Source organism: Drosophila obscura, unplaced genomic scaffold, assembly GCF_018151105.1.
Source record: "Drosophila obscura isolate BZ-5 IFL unplaced genomic scaffold, ASM1815110v1 contig_179, whole genome shotgun sequence".
Lineage (NCBI taxonomy): Eukaryota > Metazoa > Arthropoda > Insecta > Diptera > Drosophilidae > Drosophila > Drosophila obscura.
In genome coordinates this window covers 5,605,564-5,626,832 of record NW_024542766.1, presented here as the reverse complement: position 1 = coordinate 5,626,832, position 21,269 = coordinate 5,605,564, and the positions used below count along the sequence as shown (strand labels likewise).

The 21,269-nt window shown below is 42.1% G+C and overlaps 2 protein-coding genes across 2 annotated transcripts in view; one reads left to right on the top strand and one right to left on the bottom strand.

Annotated features, from left to right (window-relative positions):
• Positions 1-2,159: 2,159 nt before the first annotated feature.
• Positions 2,160-21,269, bottom strand: part of LOC111082876 (neurotrimin) — a 48,937-nt gene continuing 29,827 nt past the window's right edge. The window contains exons 3-9 of the mRNA XM_022379109.2: positions 16,139-16,355; positions 8,426-8,584; positions 8,139-8,267; positions 7,927-8,077; positions 4,997-5,139; positions 2,485-2,655; positions 2,160-2,368 (exon numbers count right to left, since the gene is read on the bottom strand). Coding sequence (XP_022234801.1) covers positions 2,196-2,368; positions 2,485-2,655; positions 4,997-5,139; positions 7,927-8,077; positions 8,139-8,267; positions 8,426-8,584; positions 16,139-16,355 — 1,143 coding nt within the window. The 3' untranslated portion in view covers positions 2,160-2,195. The remainder of the gene's footprint in view (positions 2,369-2,484; positions 2,656-4,996; positions 5,140-7,926; positions 8,078-8,138; positions 8,268-8,425; positions 8,585-16,138; positions 16,356-21,269) is intronic.
• On the top strand, positions 5,573-7,697 carry LOC111082869 (neprilysin-4). Its single transcript, XM_022379102.2, has one exon. It carries the CDS (start codon positions 5,584-5,586, stop codon positions 7,636-7,638), a length of 2,055 nt encoding a protein of 684 aa, XP_022234794.2. The 5' UTR covers positions 5,573-5,583; the 3' UTR covers positions 7,639-7,697.

The following is a 21,269-nucleotide window of genomic DNA, read 5'->3' as shown; positions in this document are numbered from 1 at the left end:
CGTTGCAGTGCAGATAAATGGAAGAGAAAATGTATTACCCCAGAACCGAGTACCGAGAGCTGAGAATCGCCTCCGGTTCAATAACAATTTCACGTGCCCAAAGTGCAACGCAAACATGGAACATGGAATCAAATATAAATCCGGAATAAAACGAAGCTTTGCATTTATGCGATGTTCTTCTGGTCAGTGCTTCTGGTTGTGTAAGGACAAATAATACCCAGTTGACAACACCAAAAAAACAAAAAAAAAAAACAACAAGAAAACCATGTTAATATGAAGCAATCCCAAATAGATATTTTATTTGTGTTTTCTCTTTCTCTCTCTCTCTCGCTTGCAGTTTCTTTCCGCTCCGCTGTCTGTTCCTTGTGGGTATGGAGGATGGGGGAGTTTTGGGGGGAACCATAATATCATTAAATGTACATTATCACTCTTATTGCTAAGAAACACAAACTAAAGCCTATGATATATGGTATTTAAATGTATATTCATGTGTATGTATGTATGTATATTTTTAGTTTAGAACATAGTTTTACTTATGGTTGGCATCTGGGCATTAGGACCGGGCTTAAATGGATATATGTATGTATATAAATATGCTTCAATCAATACGAATTTTAGCCAACCAACTCAATTGTTTTCTTTGCTCTCTGCACTCTATCTCTCTCTCTCTCTCTCTCTCTCTCTCCCTCTCTGGGGTACTCTTCTATCTTCTATTCTGATTTAATGTATATTCTTTAATTGGTTTTTGATTAGTGCCGCCATTGCGCGTTCTTTCTATCTCTCTCTCTATCTCTCATCTTTCTTTTTTGGCTCTGAGTATCCTTTATTATTATAAATTGCTTAATATTTATATTGTATTACAAATGAGCCATCATTTGTATAGCTTATAACGAGTACATAATTTACAATTGCATTTGCGTTGGTTGTGTTTTTTTTTCTTTATATTTACAGTGTGTATATCGTGTGTGCTTTTGTTTATTTTTTTGGTTTTTTCTTTCTCGTTTTTTTCTTTTTTAACAATTTGTCAACATTTGAAATGTATATTTTTTTCAGAATTTTTTATTTAAATTAATTTATGTTTCAACTAACTAACCTGCTTTCGGTCTGTGTGTGTGTGTGTGTTGGTTTTTTTTTCTTTTTTTTTTTTGGGAAAATATCTGTCCACAAAAATTGTATATTCATTTATTGTGTTTAAATACTCTCACTAAAACTTGTTAGATTTTAAGGAAAATAGCTTTAATAATACAAAAAAGAAATTACACTCAAAAAGGGGCTGGCAGCGAAGCTTTAAAGAAGGACTCTTTAATGTTACCTAATCTGTTGGATATGATTAAAGATTTGATAAATTTTTAGAGCGTAGGATAACCTCCGACTAGGTTAACAAATTTGAAATTAAAATTTACTTCATTTAATGCCTCAAAATGGTTGTCCACAATTTAATAATTATGTACTTATAAATTACTCATAGTTAATAGACCCACCAAAATTATAGTAACATAATACCTAAATAATATAACTAAAATTAAAACATTTCCAGATCCTGCTACAACTGCTTTCATTTGCTTAAACTGTTGAAAATTTTGTACCCAAAAATATAGGATTATTATTCTCAAATAAAAGTTAAGAATTTAAACCGCTTGGTACAATTTTGCTGATATTTTAATCGTATTCATATACTCATTCCTTCTATCGACGAACGTCATTTACCTGTGGAGTGTAAACCCCTAGTCGGAGTGTTGAAACGCAGCATTTTGTTGATTAATTTACTGCCTTTTGTTTGTTCACAAACTTTTTTGTGTAGCTGTTATTGTTGTTTTAATAATGCTAGGCCTCGTGATCATCTTTTTTGTATGGACCAAAAATCGAATCAAATATTTATGGAGCTTTGTGGGGCGGGTTGGGCTGGTTTGGGCGGTGGAAAAGACAAACACAATGCTAACCAAAAACTTGAAATGGGTTTTGCGTTTGGCAATTTGCTTAATTAAGTTCACATTTTGTTGGGGTTATCATAATTTTTGTTTTGTTTTTACGTGCATGGCGTCGTTTGTATGTTCTTTGTTGTTGTTTGTTTTGTGGTTCTTTGCATTTTTTGTGTTGGTATGTTTTTGTTTTGTTTTTAATGGCACTCTATATATATATATATATATATATATATATAATATAAGGATATACATATTTTCTATTGCATTGAAGCTCTAACCGTGCAGCAGTGAGAGGAGTGCCAGGAGCCAGCACATCATTAGGGACCGATGGAGACGACTGGCGCTGCCCTTGCCCTTGGACCAGTCATAGCCCTTGGGATTGTTGCCCGTCAGCTTCTGTTCGGATTTGCCAATCTCATTCAGATTCGATTGATATTTGATGCCCACTGCAAAAACAGCGACCAAAAAGAAAAACACACAGAAATGAAGTCAATTGGTGGGTTAAACAGTGAGTGGAGTGGAGTGGAGTGCAGTACAGTGCTTTCCATTTTGTAGTACTCACATTTGTCAATCACAATCACCGAATTCGTGGGCCCTCCTCCTCCTCCTCCTACTCCTGCCATGCCATTCAGTTGGTTGTTGTAGCCATCCAAAGTGTTTGCCATCGTTGTGGTTGTCGTGCGGCGCAGTGTTGTGGTTGTGGGCGGTGGCTGTGTGGTGGGTGGACTCGACACTGCAATGGGAAACGAAACGTAACGAACGAAACGATTTGAATACGAGATATGTATGTATATATGTATACATTTTTTTTCCTGGCGAGTGTAATCCAATGAGTAGAAAATACAACTAGAGGTCTTCATCTCAGTGCCTCTGTCGGATGCAATCATAAACAACGCTTCTAACTTCATTTAATGGCCAGACACAGGAACCCCTTACCACCCCCCACACCCCACACCCATAACTATGCTCAGAGTCAATATCTTAACTGCGCTTTTGGCCTTTTTTTTTTAGCCGGAATTTTCCTCACTCTTCAGGCATCGTAAATTCAAGCTATCGCTCGCTCGCTCGCTCGTTCTCCTTTCGTTTTCAATTTCTTGGAGAGAGAAAAGTGGCGGCGCTCTTTATTCTTTTCTTTTCATTTTCCTTCTCGTTTTTTTTCGGTTGGCTGGTCCCTGGTCCTGGTGCGCTCCTCCTTTGGCATTATTGACGACAATTTGTTGGGGGGAAAATTTATGGGGAACGGCATTTGGCCTCCGCCTTGGCATCGGCACCAAAAACTACTCCTGACACAGGCACATCTTCATCTTCTCCTTCTGACCAACCACTTAATAAAATTGTCACAGGTTCATTGTTCTCATTGTTGGCACCGCCAGCCCGCCCCTCTTATTATTATCAGTAGTCTGTCTGCCTGCCACTCGCCGCTCGTTTTGTGTGTTGGTGGAGGGGGCGGAGGGCCCATTGTTACCTTTAATTGGTAGAACGACACCCACTTCCCAACTACTCGTATACTTGCACCCCGCCCCTCCAGTCCTTTGTTGTGACAATGGCATATAAAATAAAAAAAAAAATCTATAGCATACATATACATATATGTATCCATATACGTATACGCAATATGTATTGTATATATAAATTAAGTTGTCCTTTTTATGGATGCCAACGCATCGATATTTTATATTGTTTTATGAACTTTTGTGTCCAGCGCCTCGTAACTGCCGTAACTGGGGAGTGATTTGGCAAATTGACAGATTATTGACACTTTATTGGCCCAAAAGGGACTTTAATTGCCAAATGGGTTCAGTTTCTGAGCTTTTGGAGCATTACTCTCTCTCTCTCTCTCTCTCTCTCTGGTTGCGTAACGTGTTAACGAACTGTGTGGCAATCAATTGATAAAGCAAATGTTATGGGGCTGTGCAAATATCCCATGTAGTAATGCGAATATGCATTATTATATACAGAAATTGGTGGAGTAGAAAGGTAGGTTTTAAATTTCGATATTTAGGTGGTTTTCAGACCATAAAATACCCGTAAATGATGAATTAAATGTGTTAAATGTGTACGCCATTTAAACGAGTTTTCTTGGGGGGTATTTATAGATGCCTTTCCCTCGATTTTTGGAAATATAAAAGATGCAGGAATTGTAATATTTATAAGCAGAATTGGAGGGATTTATAAATGTTATCCTAACGTGTCAATTAGGCTGATCTTTGAGATTTAAACACCATAAAATAATCAAAGATCAACAATTTAATTCACAAAACAAAGATAAATATACGTATACCCCTATTATATACATATAATTGCATTCTTGCACTGGATTAATCGATATATTCCTTTCTTTTATTATAGAATTCTGCAACCATATAATCTATAGCTTCCCAATTTCTTGTGTATAATTATATGATGCCTGAACTTGTATTTCTTTTGTTTTTAAAATCACATTTCCACAACAATGAAGAGGAATATATCATACAATGGTGTGAACAATATTAAATAAATTAAATTAATATTTGCTTAAATTTAAAATAAATCCAATGACTTATTAACTCTTCCAAAAAATCATAATAACTAAATATTAAATCCCACTCCATAAATGCTGCCTGCCCTTCCATTTTTCTTCCTCTGATATTTTCTTTACGTTTTTGACTAAGCCTATTGAATTTTAGTAATTACAAATCTGAACTAGCACTAGAGCTAGTAATGTTGCAGCGTTCTCTTATTCGATTTCAAGTTGAAAATTCTCTTCATTTATTATCCCTGTCTGAATGGGGTTAGGTAGGGGGGGATGGGACACCCTACCTAGCCTCCTGCTGCATACAGAAATGTATCCATGCAGCCAACACATAAATGATGGTCTCTGTGTCTCTGGCCAGTGGGCAACAAAACTGCCGCCATAATTAAAGCCACATAATGATGCAGTTTTGAATTTGTCCCAAAAACTACCGCTACCGCCCCCACGCCTCTCCTCTTGTAATTTATGTTGCGCTTTGGGGCTTGGTGTGGCATGCACCAATATTAGAAGGTATAAATAACACAGGGTGGGGGTGGGGGTACCCTTCAATATTCGTACTTACTGTAAAGCTTTATGTTGCCATCCATGTCGCCACGAGGATTTTTGGCGACACACTTGTAGTTGCCATAATCGCTGCCCTGGACATTGGTGATCGTCAGCCGCATGGTCGCCTTGTACGATGGATGGCCCGGAATTGTTTCGGTTCTGCAAAAGATAAGCGGGGCAAAGTGGTGGTTAAGCTTCCAGTGTGTGTTTTGGGCGCAAGTTCAATGACAGAAAATTGTACACGTAGTACATATTGTAGGTCAGCCACAGCCTCAGCCACAGAGAGAACCGCTGGACAAATCAGAGGCAATCAGGTATCAAGGCCAAGGTGAAACTGATAAGTCCCAGGCCCGGGCTGTGTTTCACTTAAATCTAATCAGAATGCGACCCGGCACACTAGGTACGGGGGGACAGTGGCCACAAATGCTGCCAGAATGTGCCAGAATGAGGCTGTGACTGTACAACAACAGTGGGTGTCCACTGTACCCCATTGTTACGATGAAGACTGACAGGCGCAGCTGCGGTTGGCCGGCCTGCCTGCCTGCCTGCCTGCCTGAATCTTGGACAGACTACAATCTCCAGCCCAGTTGCAATTTGTCCAGCATGCTGAAGCTTACACTGATCGTTTGGCTGCTCTTCTCGCTGGCCTGGCGCACCACACCCACCAGCTGTCGCCAGACGCGTTCGCCGCAGACCATACGCCAGCTGCTGGCCAACCAGCTGCAGAGCTACATGGACACCACGGCGCGTCCGTGTGAGAATTTCTATCAGTATGCCTGTGGCAACTGGCAGCTGCAGCAGGAGCAGCCCTCCCAGCAGCACCACACCAATCACAGAGAGCGGGAAAAGGAGCGCGAGCGCGAGCGAGAGCAGGAGCAACTGCTGCCCAGCGATACGTTGGGCGTGCTCGATCACCAACTAAATCGACAGCTGGAGCTGGCACTGCGACGCTCCAACGAGACCATGATGGACGAGGAGCCGCCCATCTACGATAAGCTGCGTCTCTACTATCGCTCGTGCAAACGGCTGAAGCCCTACAACCTCAAGAAGTATCTGCAGCTGCTGGCACCGGGCAATGGCACCCACTGGCCGCTGCTGAGTCGCAGCTGGCGTCGGGAGAGGTTCCATTGGCTCACGACCATCGGCAGACTGCGACTGCATGGCCTGAATGGAGTGCTGCTCAAAGAGCAGATACTGCCGCGCTGGGACGACTCCAGTGCCTACTCGATTTATCTGGATAAGCCGAGTCTGGTGGAGACGCTGCCCATGGGCGAGGGAGCCATGATCGAGCTGCTGCTGGACATTGGCCAGACGAAACGGGTGGCGAATGCCTTGGCCCGTCAGGTGGATGACTTTGAGCGGCGACTGCATCGTCTGCAGGAGCTGGAGGATGACGAGGGCGCCAAAGAAATGCAGCTGGGATATCTGGCAGAGTATCTGCCGGAGCTGAAGTGGCTGCCGTTCATGCAGGAGATCCGTGTGGACACCGAACCCGATGTGCGCTCCACGCTGATCATCCAGAACATACCCTACATGAGGGCGCTGCACGAGCTGGTGGAACGCCAGCCGCCGGATACCATCTGCAATTACATCATGCTGAAGTGGCTGGCATTCCTCAAGCAGCAGGGACCCGCAGAGATCTCGCGCGGCGAGTGCGTGGCCAGCATGAGGCGTGCCATGCCGCTGGCCAGCAGCTGGATGATTGGCCAGCGGCTGTACGATCCGGAGGCCGAGCAGGATGTCGGCTCGCTGTTTCAGCAGCTCAAGCAACGGTTTGCCCACATTCTGGAGGAGAATCGACTGCAGCTGGCGCCGCCCATAGTGCATGTCCTGCAGGAGAAGCTGCGCGCCATGCGCCTCCAGATCGGCTTTGTCCAGATGAACGACTCTGGTTACGTGGAGGAGTACTATCAGCGGATGGAGCTGAATGGCCACAACTTCTATGCGAATCAGCTGAAGCTGCTGCGCCTGCGCGTAGAGAAGAATCACGAGCTGCTCGCCGCCACAGCAGTCACAGATGTGGGGAATGTCAGCTACCTGACGGAGTCCTGGCTAGCGAGCAGCTCCTCGCCGTTGTATGTGAAGCCACGGAATCTGGTGCTGATGCCCTATGGCCTGCTGCAGCTGCCCGTGTGGCATCGCAACACGAGCGCCCTGCAACAGCATGCGGTGCTGGGCTTTGCCCTGGCCCATGAGCTGATCCATGGCTACGATGCCTCCGGCATTGACTACGATGCCACGGGCAACATTATGGGACCCAGCGAGGAGATTGCCGGCAGTCAACGCTTCATCCAGGGTCTGCGCTGCATGCAACAGCAGCTGGCCACTGGTTCGAGGTCCCTCAACGAGAAACTGGCCGACTATGAGGCATTGCGTCTGGTCTACGAGACGTTCTTTGGCCTGAAATCGAAGCCACGGGAGCCGCGTGATCCCCTGCTCACGCAGTTTAGCCAGCGGCAGCTCTTCTTCATCAGCTTTGGGCAGTTCTTTTGCGGCAAAATGCCGGCGCTCAGCCTTCAGGCACAGTCCCATCTGGAGCATGCCGTCGACGAGCTGAGAGTGATGCAAACGCTGGCAAATTTCGAGGAATTCTCACGGGAATTTGGCTGCGAGAAACGCACCAAAATGCAGGCCAAACAGCGCTGCCGGGTCTGGTAGCAGGCAGTTACCTTTAGGATAGATTAAACCACCAATAAATTGAGGCCTAGAAAAATGTATTATTTATTTTCTCCTCACCAGAGCTGGCATCTCTCTGCGGCTCGTGCCGTGTTGCACTGAAAGGCCTCATTAAATGCCATCGAATTTGTATGAATTTGCTGCAGACGCACTTTATTTGAATCGTATGCAACAAAGTTTGTATCAAACAATTTCAAGCCAATCAGAAAAAGTGGGTTTGCTTACTTGAGGAAAAATCGTGTCGGGTTGCGTAATTGGTTCTTAACTTACTTGTACTTTGGTGATTCTGTGATCATTTGATCATTTTCGCGTGTCCAGTAATTGAGCGATGTGGGATTCGCCTCGATAAAGCACTCCAGCGTGACATTGAAGCTCATGGGTATGCCCACCAACTGATGCGGTATCCAAACCATTGGGGAAACTGTATTTAGGGGGAGAAGCCAGTGATAATGTTTAAAATTTAAAAGCATCTATTGACTTACAGTCTACGCTGACTTTGATCCGCTTGGAGACGCTGGGCGGCACTCCGTTTGAGGCAATGCACAGATACGCACCCATATGCAGCCGCGAGATGCGCTCCAGCTCAAGCGAGTCCGTCTCCAGATCGTTCACTGTCCGAAAAGATGGAAAAACAGTTACAAAAATTGTGTGTTTAAATCAGTGGTCTGCACGCACACATTCACATGTAATACACGTGAGCGGCTGCGCAGCGGTAAGCTCAGGGCATTGAGCCCTGATTTAAATGTTGGATGGGGTGGCACGCACTCACCTTCGAGCGTTTTATTTATGACAATCTTGTGGCCATCGTCTCGCTTCCATTTGATGGTCGGCTCGGGGCTGCCTTTCGCTTTGCAACGCAGCGTCACGTTATCGCCCTCTCGCACGATGATGTCGCTGGAGGTCAGGGCATCGTCGATGTTCGGTGGCACTGCATGGGACAGAGGAAAAGAATGTGATTGGTTGGTTTTGGGAAGGTCCCAATCTATTTGTCAGACAGAAATATAATCTCGGCGCGAAAACCAAATGATTTACAAGCAAACACACACAAAACAAAAATAATGGGAACTTTTTCTGCACTTTTGTTGCCAAGAAAAAGGAAAGCCAGAAACCGTAATGCCATTTTTGGAAATGTAAGAATTCTGTTATACTCTTTTTGTGGGTATTTTATATTAAAAGAAAGACTAAGAAAGGTTTAGTAGCGGTAGTTTAATCAGAATTAATTCATGGATACTTTGGGAAATAAATTATAAATATTATATAAGCGTTCTATATTTAAATTATATTATCATGGGTAAAATGGGACTTCCAGACACTTCCTCTTATTTATAAATATTTTTTCAATTGAAATATTACATTTATTCATTATTTAATTAAATTCCTATCTACAAGTTTTATTTCTAACAAAAGCTCTAAAAAATCGAGCATATCCCAAACATAAAAAAGAATAGAGAAAATCAAAAGAAAAAATGAACATTTCACGCATTGTTGACTCCGATGCACTGCCGAGACACTCGGCAAAAACCAAGTTTTTGGTTCCACTCAGAAGTCACTGCGAAACTTAACTTTAAGGCCAATTAGCTTTGCCACCAGGTTCTGGCCTGCTGAAGCTTCCCCTCATTTTTATTTTTTGACTGCAAAGAGCAAAGAAGTTCCCTTTTTTTGTGGGGGGGAGAAGAAATTGTGGCAATTTAAAAATCGATGCGGCAACCTTCATCAAATTGTCATCAGTTTCACTCTCCTTTCACTCGGGTCACTCCTTTACTCGCCTTTCACTCGGGTCACTCCTTCACTCTGCTTTCTCGCACCCACCCCACGACCAACGGAATCTTTCAATTGCCGGGGGAAACCCTTTTTTGACGTTAAGGCCCCCTCACAAAATCTGTAATGAAAAATCTATGCAAATCACAGAATCACAAAGGAGCGACAGCAGCGGTCTAAGGATGGTTCTACGCAGGACGCAGGACATATGGATCCATTGAATGTCGCACTTGCTGACTTCTGGCTGACAGTTGCTGCAGTTTTCGCCATTTGCCTTTAAGCCTCATTTTATATTCCGAACATTTTCTGTAATCAAAACTTATCGCATGCGATATTTTCACACTGAGTTCAAAGCCTGGACATTGCCCGAGAGTCACGTAGCCCGTTGAACGTTTAGTTACGTTGGCTGTCTGGCATTGACGCCTTCTGTCTATATGTTGTACGTATTCGTATTGAGAGCCCAAATTGCGACGACGACCCATCTGAGGCGAGGCCCCAATCCAATTGAATGCCAAACCCAAACCCACACCCAAACCACTAATCAATGAGGCCAGTGATGGGGCGTGTCAGTTAGTAACTGACAGGCCGTCTATATTATCTATTGGTACGCGCAATAACGAATATCTGCCATATCGGTGACAGGTGGAGAGTTCATCCAGCGATTGTGCTTGATAAATGTTTGACTTGGGAATTTAAGAGGAAATCCTCAGGTATATAGAAGCTTAATTTTGAAATGAAAAGGCTTACTTCCTTAAAGACCTATTGCTGTACTTACTAGCCTCTTTAATATTACTTATTTCTGTACCTATTTATCTATATAATTATGTATTTTTCTTTCTTGAAAATGCTTGGATAGACACGCATTTAAAACACATTTTTTTTTTTGTTTCTTACAGATATGCCAGTATGCCTGGTTAAAGGTAATTTTGCTGCCACATTTCATCTCCCTTTATGATCGTTCTATGTATGCTGCAACCTGCCCACAGAGCAACCCCATTATCCTTCAACTTTTCGCCCTAAAGGGTGACAAGAAGAACCTTAAGAAAAAAACTGTAATTAAAAGCGGAAACTTTTGTAAACTTTTGTCTTTATACCTTTTGCGTTTCTTATATCGCCCAATAATGACCGAAAAAGTTTCTAACGGATCGTCTCGTTTTTTTTTTTTTGTCATACTATTAATAAACGCTTGATGTGCTAATCGCAGGACAGAAAGGACACCACAGCGCAGTAACCGACTGGACCCTACTGTGCGAGTAAAGGACATGGGTTCTAACAGCTGCTGCTGCTGCTGTTCCATAGTTTTTTTGACATATTAGTTTCTTTATTGATATTTTTAGCAGCTGGCGACAACAGAGAAAGTTTTGGCCACACAAAAATGTTTGCCATGAAACTTTTTTCTAATCCCAAACCCCCGCCCCTTGTGTATGAGGCATTTAATTAGCAAAACATGCAACATACAATTTTGGTAGGACATTAGATAGGATTTCTTATAATCCTTCAAACGTTTTTGGCACAATTTCTAATTGCAGTTTTAATTTTTGGGGTCTAAAATATTTCACACTCAGCATGCGCTTAATTATTAAATTTAGCTTGTGCTCTGGCAAAGTTTTCTCTTCTGAATTTTTTTTTTTTCGTATTTTCGTCTCAAGCACGGATAACGACGTGGCATGGATAATCCTCTAGCCATCTAATGAGCGGCAATTACTCTTCATATTTGCCGCAAGCACCACATGCAGTTCGCAGCGTCGCGACGCAAGTTTATCAGGCGGCTCATAAATCTGTTGGCTAAAAAATTTGGTAGAATAACTATTACAGCGCAGTGCCTGGCTGACTGGTAGATGGTTCATCTAACAATATTTTATTTGTTTTATTTAATTGCTGATTAGATTTTTTGGAAGGATACCTTTTGGGCAGTGCTGGTGACTGCTAGTGGGGGGTTTTTGTGTGGATTTATGGCATTTAAATTACTAGGACTTTTAAGCAGGAACTTAACAAGACTTTTGGAATAATAAAAAAATTATCGATAGTACTTATCATTTATATGTGACAACATTTTCTGCATAAAGAATGCTTCAAAAGGCTTTAAAGGTCTACAATGCCCTTGGCCATGAATATATAAAATATTATATACTAGTAGTGCCCAGATAATGCCTCATGGTGGCACGTACAGCACCAGGCAATGTCAACAAAATAATTGAATTTAATAAATTGCCTCATTATGTGAGCAGAAATGAGAAATTATGCGCCAACCCGTGGCGAGAGAGAGCCACTCTAGAGGCAGAGTCAGGGCCAAGCCCAGGGCCCAGGGACACGTTGGTGTTTGCTTCACTTGCATGTTGCATTGGGCTTGGCATTTGGTGCGGTCATTTGTTTGGTGTGGACGCTGATGCTGCCCCTGGGGGTCTGGGGCATAGCAGCAACAGCAACAGCAGCAGCAGCAGCCTGTCCGTGTAGTTTGTAGCAGGAGGCGCTGGTCACATTTAAATGCATTTTGTGTGCATGGCTCATAAATTCAGACGCGTTTAAATGTTTGTTTTTTGTGTTGCATACTCAAGCCACAAATTTTGTGTCTGTTCTGTGCATTTTATTCCATTTGCCGCATTTCACATTTCGCGCTGCACGTTGCACGTTGCGCATTTCGCATTTCGCATTTGAGTCAGCAAATTAAATTCACAAATGTGTCGCCGCCGCATCGGCGTGCGAGTATACCCCCAAAATAAATGTATATTTATTTATTCACTCATTTTGTGGAACAAACAGAGTTTCCACCGACAAGAACAATTGTGCAAACGACAAATGCAACATTTTAATTTCATTAAATATCTGCTTCACAATGTAATTATGTTCTATTTTTTGGTCCCTATTTCGTGTTTTGTTAAATTGACTGTCCGCATAGCAGGCGGGTGTGGTGGACACTAGGGGGGGATATTTGCTGCTGATTTTTATATATCCAACATTGCGCACCATTTAATTTTGTTGCATTTAATTGGATTTGTTATGTAAATGAAATTCATTTGATTTCGCTGCAACGACCCATTCGCATCACAAGTATCAATCTTGTTTAGACAATGGAAATGGAAAATGCAATTGCGCGAAACGACCCACTAATGGACAACATAATTTATTCCACAAATTGCTGGTCTAACATAAAAATAGTACAATATGTTTTTAACTAGAAAGGAAACCCATCATGGGTTGTGAGTGCCTAAGGGTGTTGATGCCCTACAATTGGGGATTGTTTCAATCAAGGATCGTGCAAGTTCTAAATTTTAAAAATTAAATTTAAAAAAATGAAATAAATATTTATTAAATATACATTTAAAAAGTGTAAATTAATTTTTATTATTAAAAGCAGAAATAAATCTTATTTTAAATTATTATAATAATAAAAATAATTTGTAATTGAAAAGCATATTTTAAATTAATTATGCAAATTAAAAATACAAATTGAATTTACATATATTTTCAACGGTGAGAGGTTTCTATCGACATGTGATATTCTTTTTTGATCTACATTACCAATACGAATAGTAAAAAAAAAATGAATCCAATTTTTGTAAGGTAAATTTTTGTCGAGAGCGTTAAATGAGCGTACAAATTGCCCCTAAGTGAACTGATATTATTCCAGACAAATGCCACGAACGAAGACCAATTATAACTGATCATACTTTGTTTTTTTAACGATTGAATACTAAATGGAACCTCGGTTCAAAATGCTTCCTCATCATGGTAGACAACTCTACAAAATCCTAATACCTCTCTGAAGGGCACACAAAGTTGTCTACTCCAAAAAAAAAAAATGTGACACATGGAGGAGTCATTCTCTTTAGCTGTAGAGCGTGAGGGCCACTCACAATATTTTGTGTCTCTCTTTTTTTTCGGCTTTTCTGGCCAACCCCGTGTGCCCTCTGATGGGACTTTTTAAAAAGCCGTTAAGCACGCTCCAGTGTTGTAAAACGCTCCAATAACACGCCTCACACGCACCACGCGTCCTCGCAATTTGATGTGGCGTGACCAGAGCAACGGGCGGCGGCAACTGTTTCCACGATTTTTTTAACCGTTTCTCCTTCTTTTTTTCGGTGCAACGTTGTCGCCATTTTTGCCATTTTTTGCACACGCACACAAACACACACTCGCACAGATTACAGTTATCTCACACAGACGGTGTAACAGCACACACACACACACAGACATGTGTAGGGAGAGACAGGTCGCCCCGGCAGGCCACACGCTGATGTGGCAAAAGTCCGGGGACCAACGAAAAATGCAAGGCAAATTTGCCAGGAGGGAGAGAGAACAGGCAACAAAAAAAAATATATATATATATTTGAAAAAATACCACTATGACAGCTCTCTGGTCGGGTCTCTGGTCTCTGGTCTGGTCAAAGCCAACAAAACGAGCAAACGCATACGGAAAAGGCAGGAAAAAAAAATGTTTTAAAATATGCCAGAGCCATTTTTATACCTGGCAAAGTGTTAAGGGGTATGCTCAAAGGGAGCTGGGATAGACCAGCGAAAGATATGTGCGTGAAAGCTGGAAAGCTGCCATTTGGTTCATTGATGGTGCCAATGCATTGAACTATCTATAACTTAAAGCTAAAATATATATATGTATAAACGATGGCTCTTCTGTGTTTTTGGATGTCAGGCAGGCACTGAAAAGGGATTTTTAAGGCTCGGGAAATTATACTTTCGATTATCTGAGTATCTGTACAAATCTGTTTATCCCAATTAATCATTAAAGCACAGTCGCTACCAAAAGTTTCTTTCTAACAAAGAATGTGAGCAGTTTTTCCCAGGGTATCGCCCAGTTCACATCCATTGGTATTCCCTAGCTGAAAGCACAGCCTAAACAGAAAATCCTGCAACGTGCAGCATATGTGTCCTTGCATTTCCATGCGGCATCTATGTCTATGTCTGTGCCTCTGTCTCTGCCTCGGCCTCGGCCCCTGCCCCCTGCATCACTCTAGCTGCTTCCGCCATAGCATGTCCTAACTGTTGCATGGCACTGTGTGGCCGGAGCGGTCCATTCTCCTCCTTTCACTTCATCGTACGCTGCCTGCCATTTGTTTGCGCACATATTTTTCAAGTTTTGCCACAAAAACTGATTTATGCGAGTGGACCCAGTGGCACGCCCACTGTCTGCTGTGTCCCCATTGCCCCCATGCAGTAGCCATAGCCATTGGGCGGATGGAGAAGGTGGGGGCCCCGTACTGCTGCCGTTCTCGAATGCTATTCAGTTACGATGTGAACTGTTCGCCCCGTCGTTTCTGTTTGTCCACCGGATGATGTTGATTTGTCAACTTGAAAAGCGGATCTTGTTCGAAAATTCTTGCATTTCCCCCAGCAGCACATTGAAAAGTTTTTTCGGCAAGTTTTCGTTTTTATTAGATTTATTGCAACGATTTCCCAGCAACCGAAACGCTTTTCCAGCGTTGCCCACTCACCAAAAATAAAGCAAAAAAAATGTGTGAATACATACGCCAAACAATTAACATTGAAAACTGCTCTGAACTGGCAAATGGACAAACAGAGAGCAATTAACATTTGTTGTGCTCGTATGTCGGGCTGTGTATTTGTGGGAAGTTTCGCCACTATTTGATTTTCGATTTTGTTACCATTGTGTTTAGTTCTTTTTTTATAGTGAGTGAGAGAATGAGGGACTAAAACTAACCGCAAGCAATTTGCATGTTTTTGTTTGCGATGAAAATGGTGGAAGTCATCGATTTTAACAGCGGAAATCAGAGTGGATTGAACGGCGTCGGCAAAAGGTGACGATTTTGCAGGAAATCAATCGATATTTAAAGCGATAACTGCGTAAGGCAGCGTGAGAATGGATCAAAGGATATATATTTTTTTTTATTGGATAATTTGTTAAATCACACAAGAGTTTTTTTAAATTAAAGAATATTTCTATTTACGAATCAAATGATTTGGATATAATGACATCTAAAAAACACCCATTTATTAGCTTTCGACTTGGGGGTGTTTGTATTTTTTTTTTATCATTTTTTAAATCTGAAAAGATTTTTATTAATTTCTACACAATATTTAATACACTTTTTTGAAGTTAAAAAATATTTATTTTTACGTATCAAATGATTTGATTTTTGATTTAAAGACACCTGAAAAAACATCCATTTAATAGCTCTCGACTTGGGCTTCGGTTCTAGCTGAATATTTATCTACTCTGAGGCAACAAAACTCCATTTGGATGGCAGTCAGTCAGTCTCGCTCTCGCTCTCGCCCGTAAATGATTTCTGTTCTTGCAGCTGCCCAAAATGCGTCCTGGGGGGGCTTGTGCCATGGAACACTATAAAACACCACCCATGGTCAATACGGGGCCCATACCCATGCACGGATACGGACACACACACACACACACACCAAATGCAATTGTCAGACGGGGGGGCAGAGTGCACAACAACAGCCAGGGGACATGGAAACATGCTGAGATCTGCATTTGAATTTGGGTTTGGGTTTTTCCCATCATCTCCCCACAAGGAGAATTTTTAAAGCATACTTTTATGGGTCGAACTATTATTGGAATATTTACGGCAAAGGGAAAGTGCTTTAATTTAGGTTTATGGCGAACATGTCACAGACTCTCGCAACTAATTCCATGTAGCAGTTGTTGGACAAATGAAATAAAATATGCAAAGGACATGCAACGGTTTCAAGGACTCACTGTCAGTCGGGTGGGCTGGCTGTCTATCTGACTTACCAACAACTTTGACAAAACCGTATTGGGTCTTGGCCGTCACCGTATTGATCTGGCACATGTATCGTCCCTTGTCCTCCTCCTGGACATTGTTGATGTGCAGGAACCAGGTGCGATGCTTGTCATGCTTATCATGGGTAACACTTATCCTCGGATTACGCGTTATCACATGATTGTGTACGGTGAGAATGGCCGATTGCTCAAAGTGCATCCACGCTACCTGCAAACAAAACCAAATCAAAATTTATACCAATATGAATAAATAATTTATATACGGCGTGTCGGGGGAAAAAAACAGTAAAACAATGCTAGTAAAACTTGCCAGTAAAATGTATGCAATATTTGTCAAGATTTATTCACCTGTTCAGGCTCTTCTGTACGCGAATGGGGGGGGTTCTCCTATGACTACTATGGATATCAGCGCCACACCTACTCGTCAAGCTTGTGTCTCATCAAATGTCCCCCCATTTATTAGTTTCAGCTGATGACAAAGTGTCATCGCTTTTATTGGCCAAACTTCGGGCCCATCATCATCAATTCTTATGAAGGATTAACGATGGCATTCCCGGTCAAAACTTTTTCCAACCGCCCATCCCGCCCACATGTGACAGCAGATGTTGCGACACGAAAAAAGAAGCACAAAAATTTGCGCCGCCTGCGTGCGTCATTGGTAAAATATTTTACGGCCCTCAAATTATGCAATAGTTTTTGCTGTTCCTTTGCCTTTTTTCCCGTTTTGCTTTTTTTTTGTTTTGTTGGGTGGCAAACAACCAACAAGCAATTTATGCAAATTTAAGCATCCATTCCATTGACTAAGACGTGCTAAATGCGAGCCAGACAGAACGAGGAGGAAGTAACGAACAGCCGCTGCTTGGAGGGGAAATGTGTGTTTTGTGTCGATGCCATTGCAATGATAAATTCAAAAAACGGAGCGACACAGCGTATCCACTTGAAGCAGGCAGTGGAGAGATACAGAAAGCTAATAGAATACCAAAAACAAACCCACTATCAAGGGGCAGAATCCTTGCCAGACAGTCAGTCAGCCCCCTCGATAGTGTCAGGACAAACAAAGACAGATATCGGTTAATTTTTCAATGTCTGCAAGGAAAACGTGCAGCAAACCCCCAGAGCCCAGAGCCCAGATCCCAGATCCCAGACCCGGAACTAAAGATGAGGGTGGGGTGTCTCCTTGTCTACTATTTGGCATATTAAAATTCAGCTTTCTATATACTATAGCATGGAAAATTAATGCATTTGCATTCATCAGTGGGGGAGAGAGTATCGACAAGGCAAGGTACAGTCAATGAAAATCAATAAAAATGCAATTTCTGACTGCATTTAAGCTTTAAATGGCTTTTGGCTTTAAGCGAAAATCCCGCCCAAACCACTGCCGTTGCCATTTTTATTTTAACAAATTTTATTTTGCTTTTTTGCTGTATTTTTTTTTTGCAAATTTGAATGAAATTAATTAGGCGACATGTATGGCCAACAAAAGTGGAGTCCTTTGTGTGTGTGTGTGTGTGTGGCCTTTGGCCAAATTATATTTTGAGTTTTTGGGCGTGCAAAATGTCAGCGAAAGTCAAGGCAAAGTTGACACTGAGAGCTGTGGCCCCGCCTGGCCTCGCACTCTGACGGTGTGACTTTTTAATAGGCTTTTCCCCAGCAGAAGCACCCAGCAGCTGCTGCTATTAAAATTTTACGCATATTTAAGTCCATTTATGGACTGTGTGGAAATGGCAAAGGTCCTGCTGCTGCTGCGGCTGCTGGATTATCATTAGTTTGTGGAGGACAGTCCTTGAGGCCCTTCAGTTGATCTCAATTTTAAAGTTTTTGGGCTAATTTGAGTTACATGTCGTACGAGAAGCGACAGAAATGGGTGCTGGATGTGCTTAAGTGGCAGATGTAGAGGTGCTTAGTGGTAGAGAATGAATATATGGCTAGGGGGGATTTCAATAGTACAATTGATTCCTTAACCAAATCGGACATCGAGTGTCATTTGTGTAGCGGATGTCGATGAGGAATTGATTCATATTGCAGCTGACCTTCCCATTCTCTCTCCACATTTATAAGTGGCAGTTCAATGCCAAACTCTAGCCATTGCCAACATGTGTCATCTAACACACAAAGCGTCTCGTCTGTTATTCCCCCAAAAATATGCGGCTAGTACAAGTAGCTTTGCCCCATTTCGTGCTGTTTGAAATCTGTTCGTAGTCGTACTCGTATTTATCTTAATTTTCATGGCTTTCACTCGTCTCTGGGCCGTATTGCTGATGGCCCCCAGTCGATAGCAGACGACAGACAGAATGGCCAATTTGCAATTTGCGTAATGGCTGGCACAACTCTTCTAACTGGGCCGCTGCCGTTGCCGTTCCTTTTCCTTCCTTGCTAGTAGCTGAGTCCCGTCCTGTCCGTACCAAAAGCACACTAAATGAAGTCATAAAATTTTAAACAAAAAACTAAAAAGGAAAACAACTAGAAAAAACTTTTAGCCGAAGCAAAAATAAACACACTTTATTATGCCTGAAAATGTTTATGCTTTTGTATGGTGGGCTGCCCCAGGAGCACAGAGAGAGAGAGTGAGAGAGTGTGGCAGCGTGGGGCAGCGTGATGGGGGCACAAGCAGTACAAACACCAACATAAACAAACGAAACTTATGCTCATGTTCCTGACGTTATTGTACAATTGAAAAGTAGGGTATTCTAGTTTTTGCAGATAGGTTTGTATCTACGATTTTAGGGTGTAGATTTTAGCATCGAAAGCCTTTAACTTTGCAGATACTTTGATGGAAATTTTTGTGCAGAATTTTCCTTTTTTCTCCATTAATCATATAACTTGGATTGGCGATGATCCGATGATTATATCATATAGTTGCCATAAAAAGTCTTGCTGCAAGAACTTGAAGTTTCAATGCAGATATTTCACTCAGAAAATAAAAACCGAATTAGGTTTGTTATATAATAAAATTGCCATAGGGAAATATCGGTTCAAATATAGGCCCTTTGTGAGGGAAACTTTTAGGTGACTGCAGATATTTCAAGCATTTTTTCTATAGTTTAATCAAATCCAATACCAATCTGTATCTCTAAGGGTATCCATAGCCTCGGCCCCTGAAACTATATTCTGCCCCAACGTTATTCCAAGTGTATTCGACTGAGTGTATGTATGTGTGTTGTGCTGCTATCTGTGTGTGTGTGTGTGTGTGTGAGTCTCTGTCTCGACTGTTTGTGTAGGCGTTGAAAATTGAAATACAAACAACGACACAGGCCCCCCAGTCTTCGGGGCTCTTAGCCGGGTATGAAAATTGTCTGGAGGCATGGGGCAAGGAGCTGGGAAGGGGGGGTTGCTAGAGCTCTTGGCAAATGAAAAGCGTCTCGCTTAATATTAACAATTTAAGCGTAAACGTGTTAAAAGGAGCGTCGCAGCACTACGCGAGTTAATTTACACGCAGCTCAAATATTTGCACAGACGGAAATGGAGAAAAAAAAGATTACAAAAAAATAAATTAAATAGCACACGATCACGAAGTGGGAATGCTCTTTCAGTGTAGAGAAGAGAAATGAGAGAAAGAAGTACTAGAAGTACGAATATATGTATTTTTTAAAATGAATAAATGCTAAAAAAAAGAAATAAAGAAAAAAAAGAAATTTCATAATAATATAAGGGAATTTGGAACAGAAAAGAAAATTCGTGGAATACTGAAGCTCCTGAATATAACTTTTTCCGCTATTATATCTCCACTAATTACACCCTTACACCCAGAAGGTAAAGCAGAGAAAACTTTTTGAAAAAAGTAAAGAATTAACACACGATTAATATTTGCTTAAAGATTCGATTTTATTCTTTATGAATAAAATCTCCAAAAATCTCTCCTATTTCTGCCGATTTCAATAATGAAAATGCTCAAAAAATCTCTTGTCTTGATCATTGTCATGCCATAGAAAATCCACTCCATCTGTGACCAGGGCTCTAAGCAAGCAGTCATACCCCCGCTCTACTTGCTCTATAAAAATCAATTCCAAGTAACCTGGCTGTTAGCGAGGATGATGGAGATGAGCTGGAGCAAGAGCAGCAGGAGGAGTACATAGGTTGGTCTTAACCGTCGGGCTACGCAACTATTTTGCATGCAAAGTCACGTTTTATTGCAGCTACGAGCGGTACTGCCGTTTGTTGTTTTCGTTGCTGGTTAACTTTTGAGCTTACCTGAGGCCAATGTGGCAGAGCAAGAGACAGAGATATATAGACAAGGATAGACTGAGAGAGTGAGAGCGAGAGCTGAATGAATGAATGGTTAAGAGGGGGCTGGGCGCTTCGCTGGGATCCAAGGGGTTTTGGGGCATGCCAAACTTAAGGGTCATAAAAATTATTACGAGCACCACATAACATGCGGCGAGGGAGCCAGAAAGAACAGGGAGAGAGAGATGGCAACAGGAAAAAGTAGAGACACAGAGAGAGGGAGGCAGAGACAAGGAGCATCGTGTCAAAATGAAATTTATGCACGTTTCGGTCGCACGCACATTATGGAAATTCAATTGGATGCAAATTTAAATTGCCGACACTCACACACACACACACACACACATATATATAACGAGGTAGGAAAGAGACAGAGAGAGAGGGAGAGTGAAAGAGATAGCCAGACTGCTATGCATATCAAGCGCAGCCTAAAAGTATGCACCAGACAATGAATATTGAGCAGAGTCGATGAGCCAGTGACCAAAGTCCATCTCCCCATTCATCTTCTCCACTATGTCTGTCTGCTCCATCCTCTTTTGCTCTCTCTCTCTCTCATTGCTTTAGTCGTGCCTTGAATGCCGGAAAACCATTAATTTTTGGCCCAACCAACTTGAATTTCGTTTCCCGGGACTCACAAATTACTTCATTAAAGACGAAGACAAAATTCTCGAGTTGTTTTTGCCCCATTCTGGCGTTGACCAACTTTGTTTTAGCCCAAGCAAAAGGCAAACATGACAGAACTTGTTGTTGCAGACAGGGGATGAGAGAGAGGGAGAGTGGGCGAGTGGGAGAGTAACAATGAGGGGAAGGGCGACAGAGTCAACAATAGAGCGCCTGTTGCTAGTCATCCCAGAGTGAGTCCAGTGAGAGAGAGAGAGAACCTTGGACTTGTTTGTTCTTG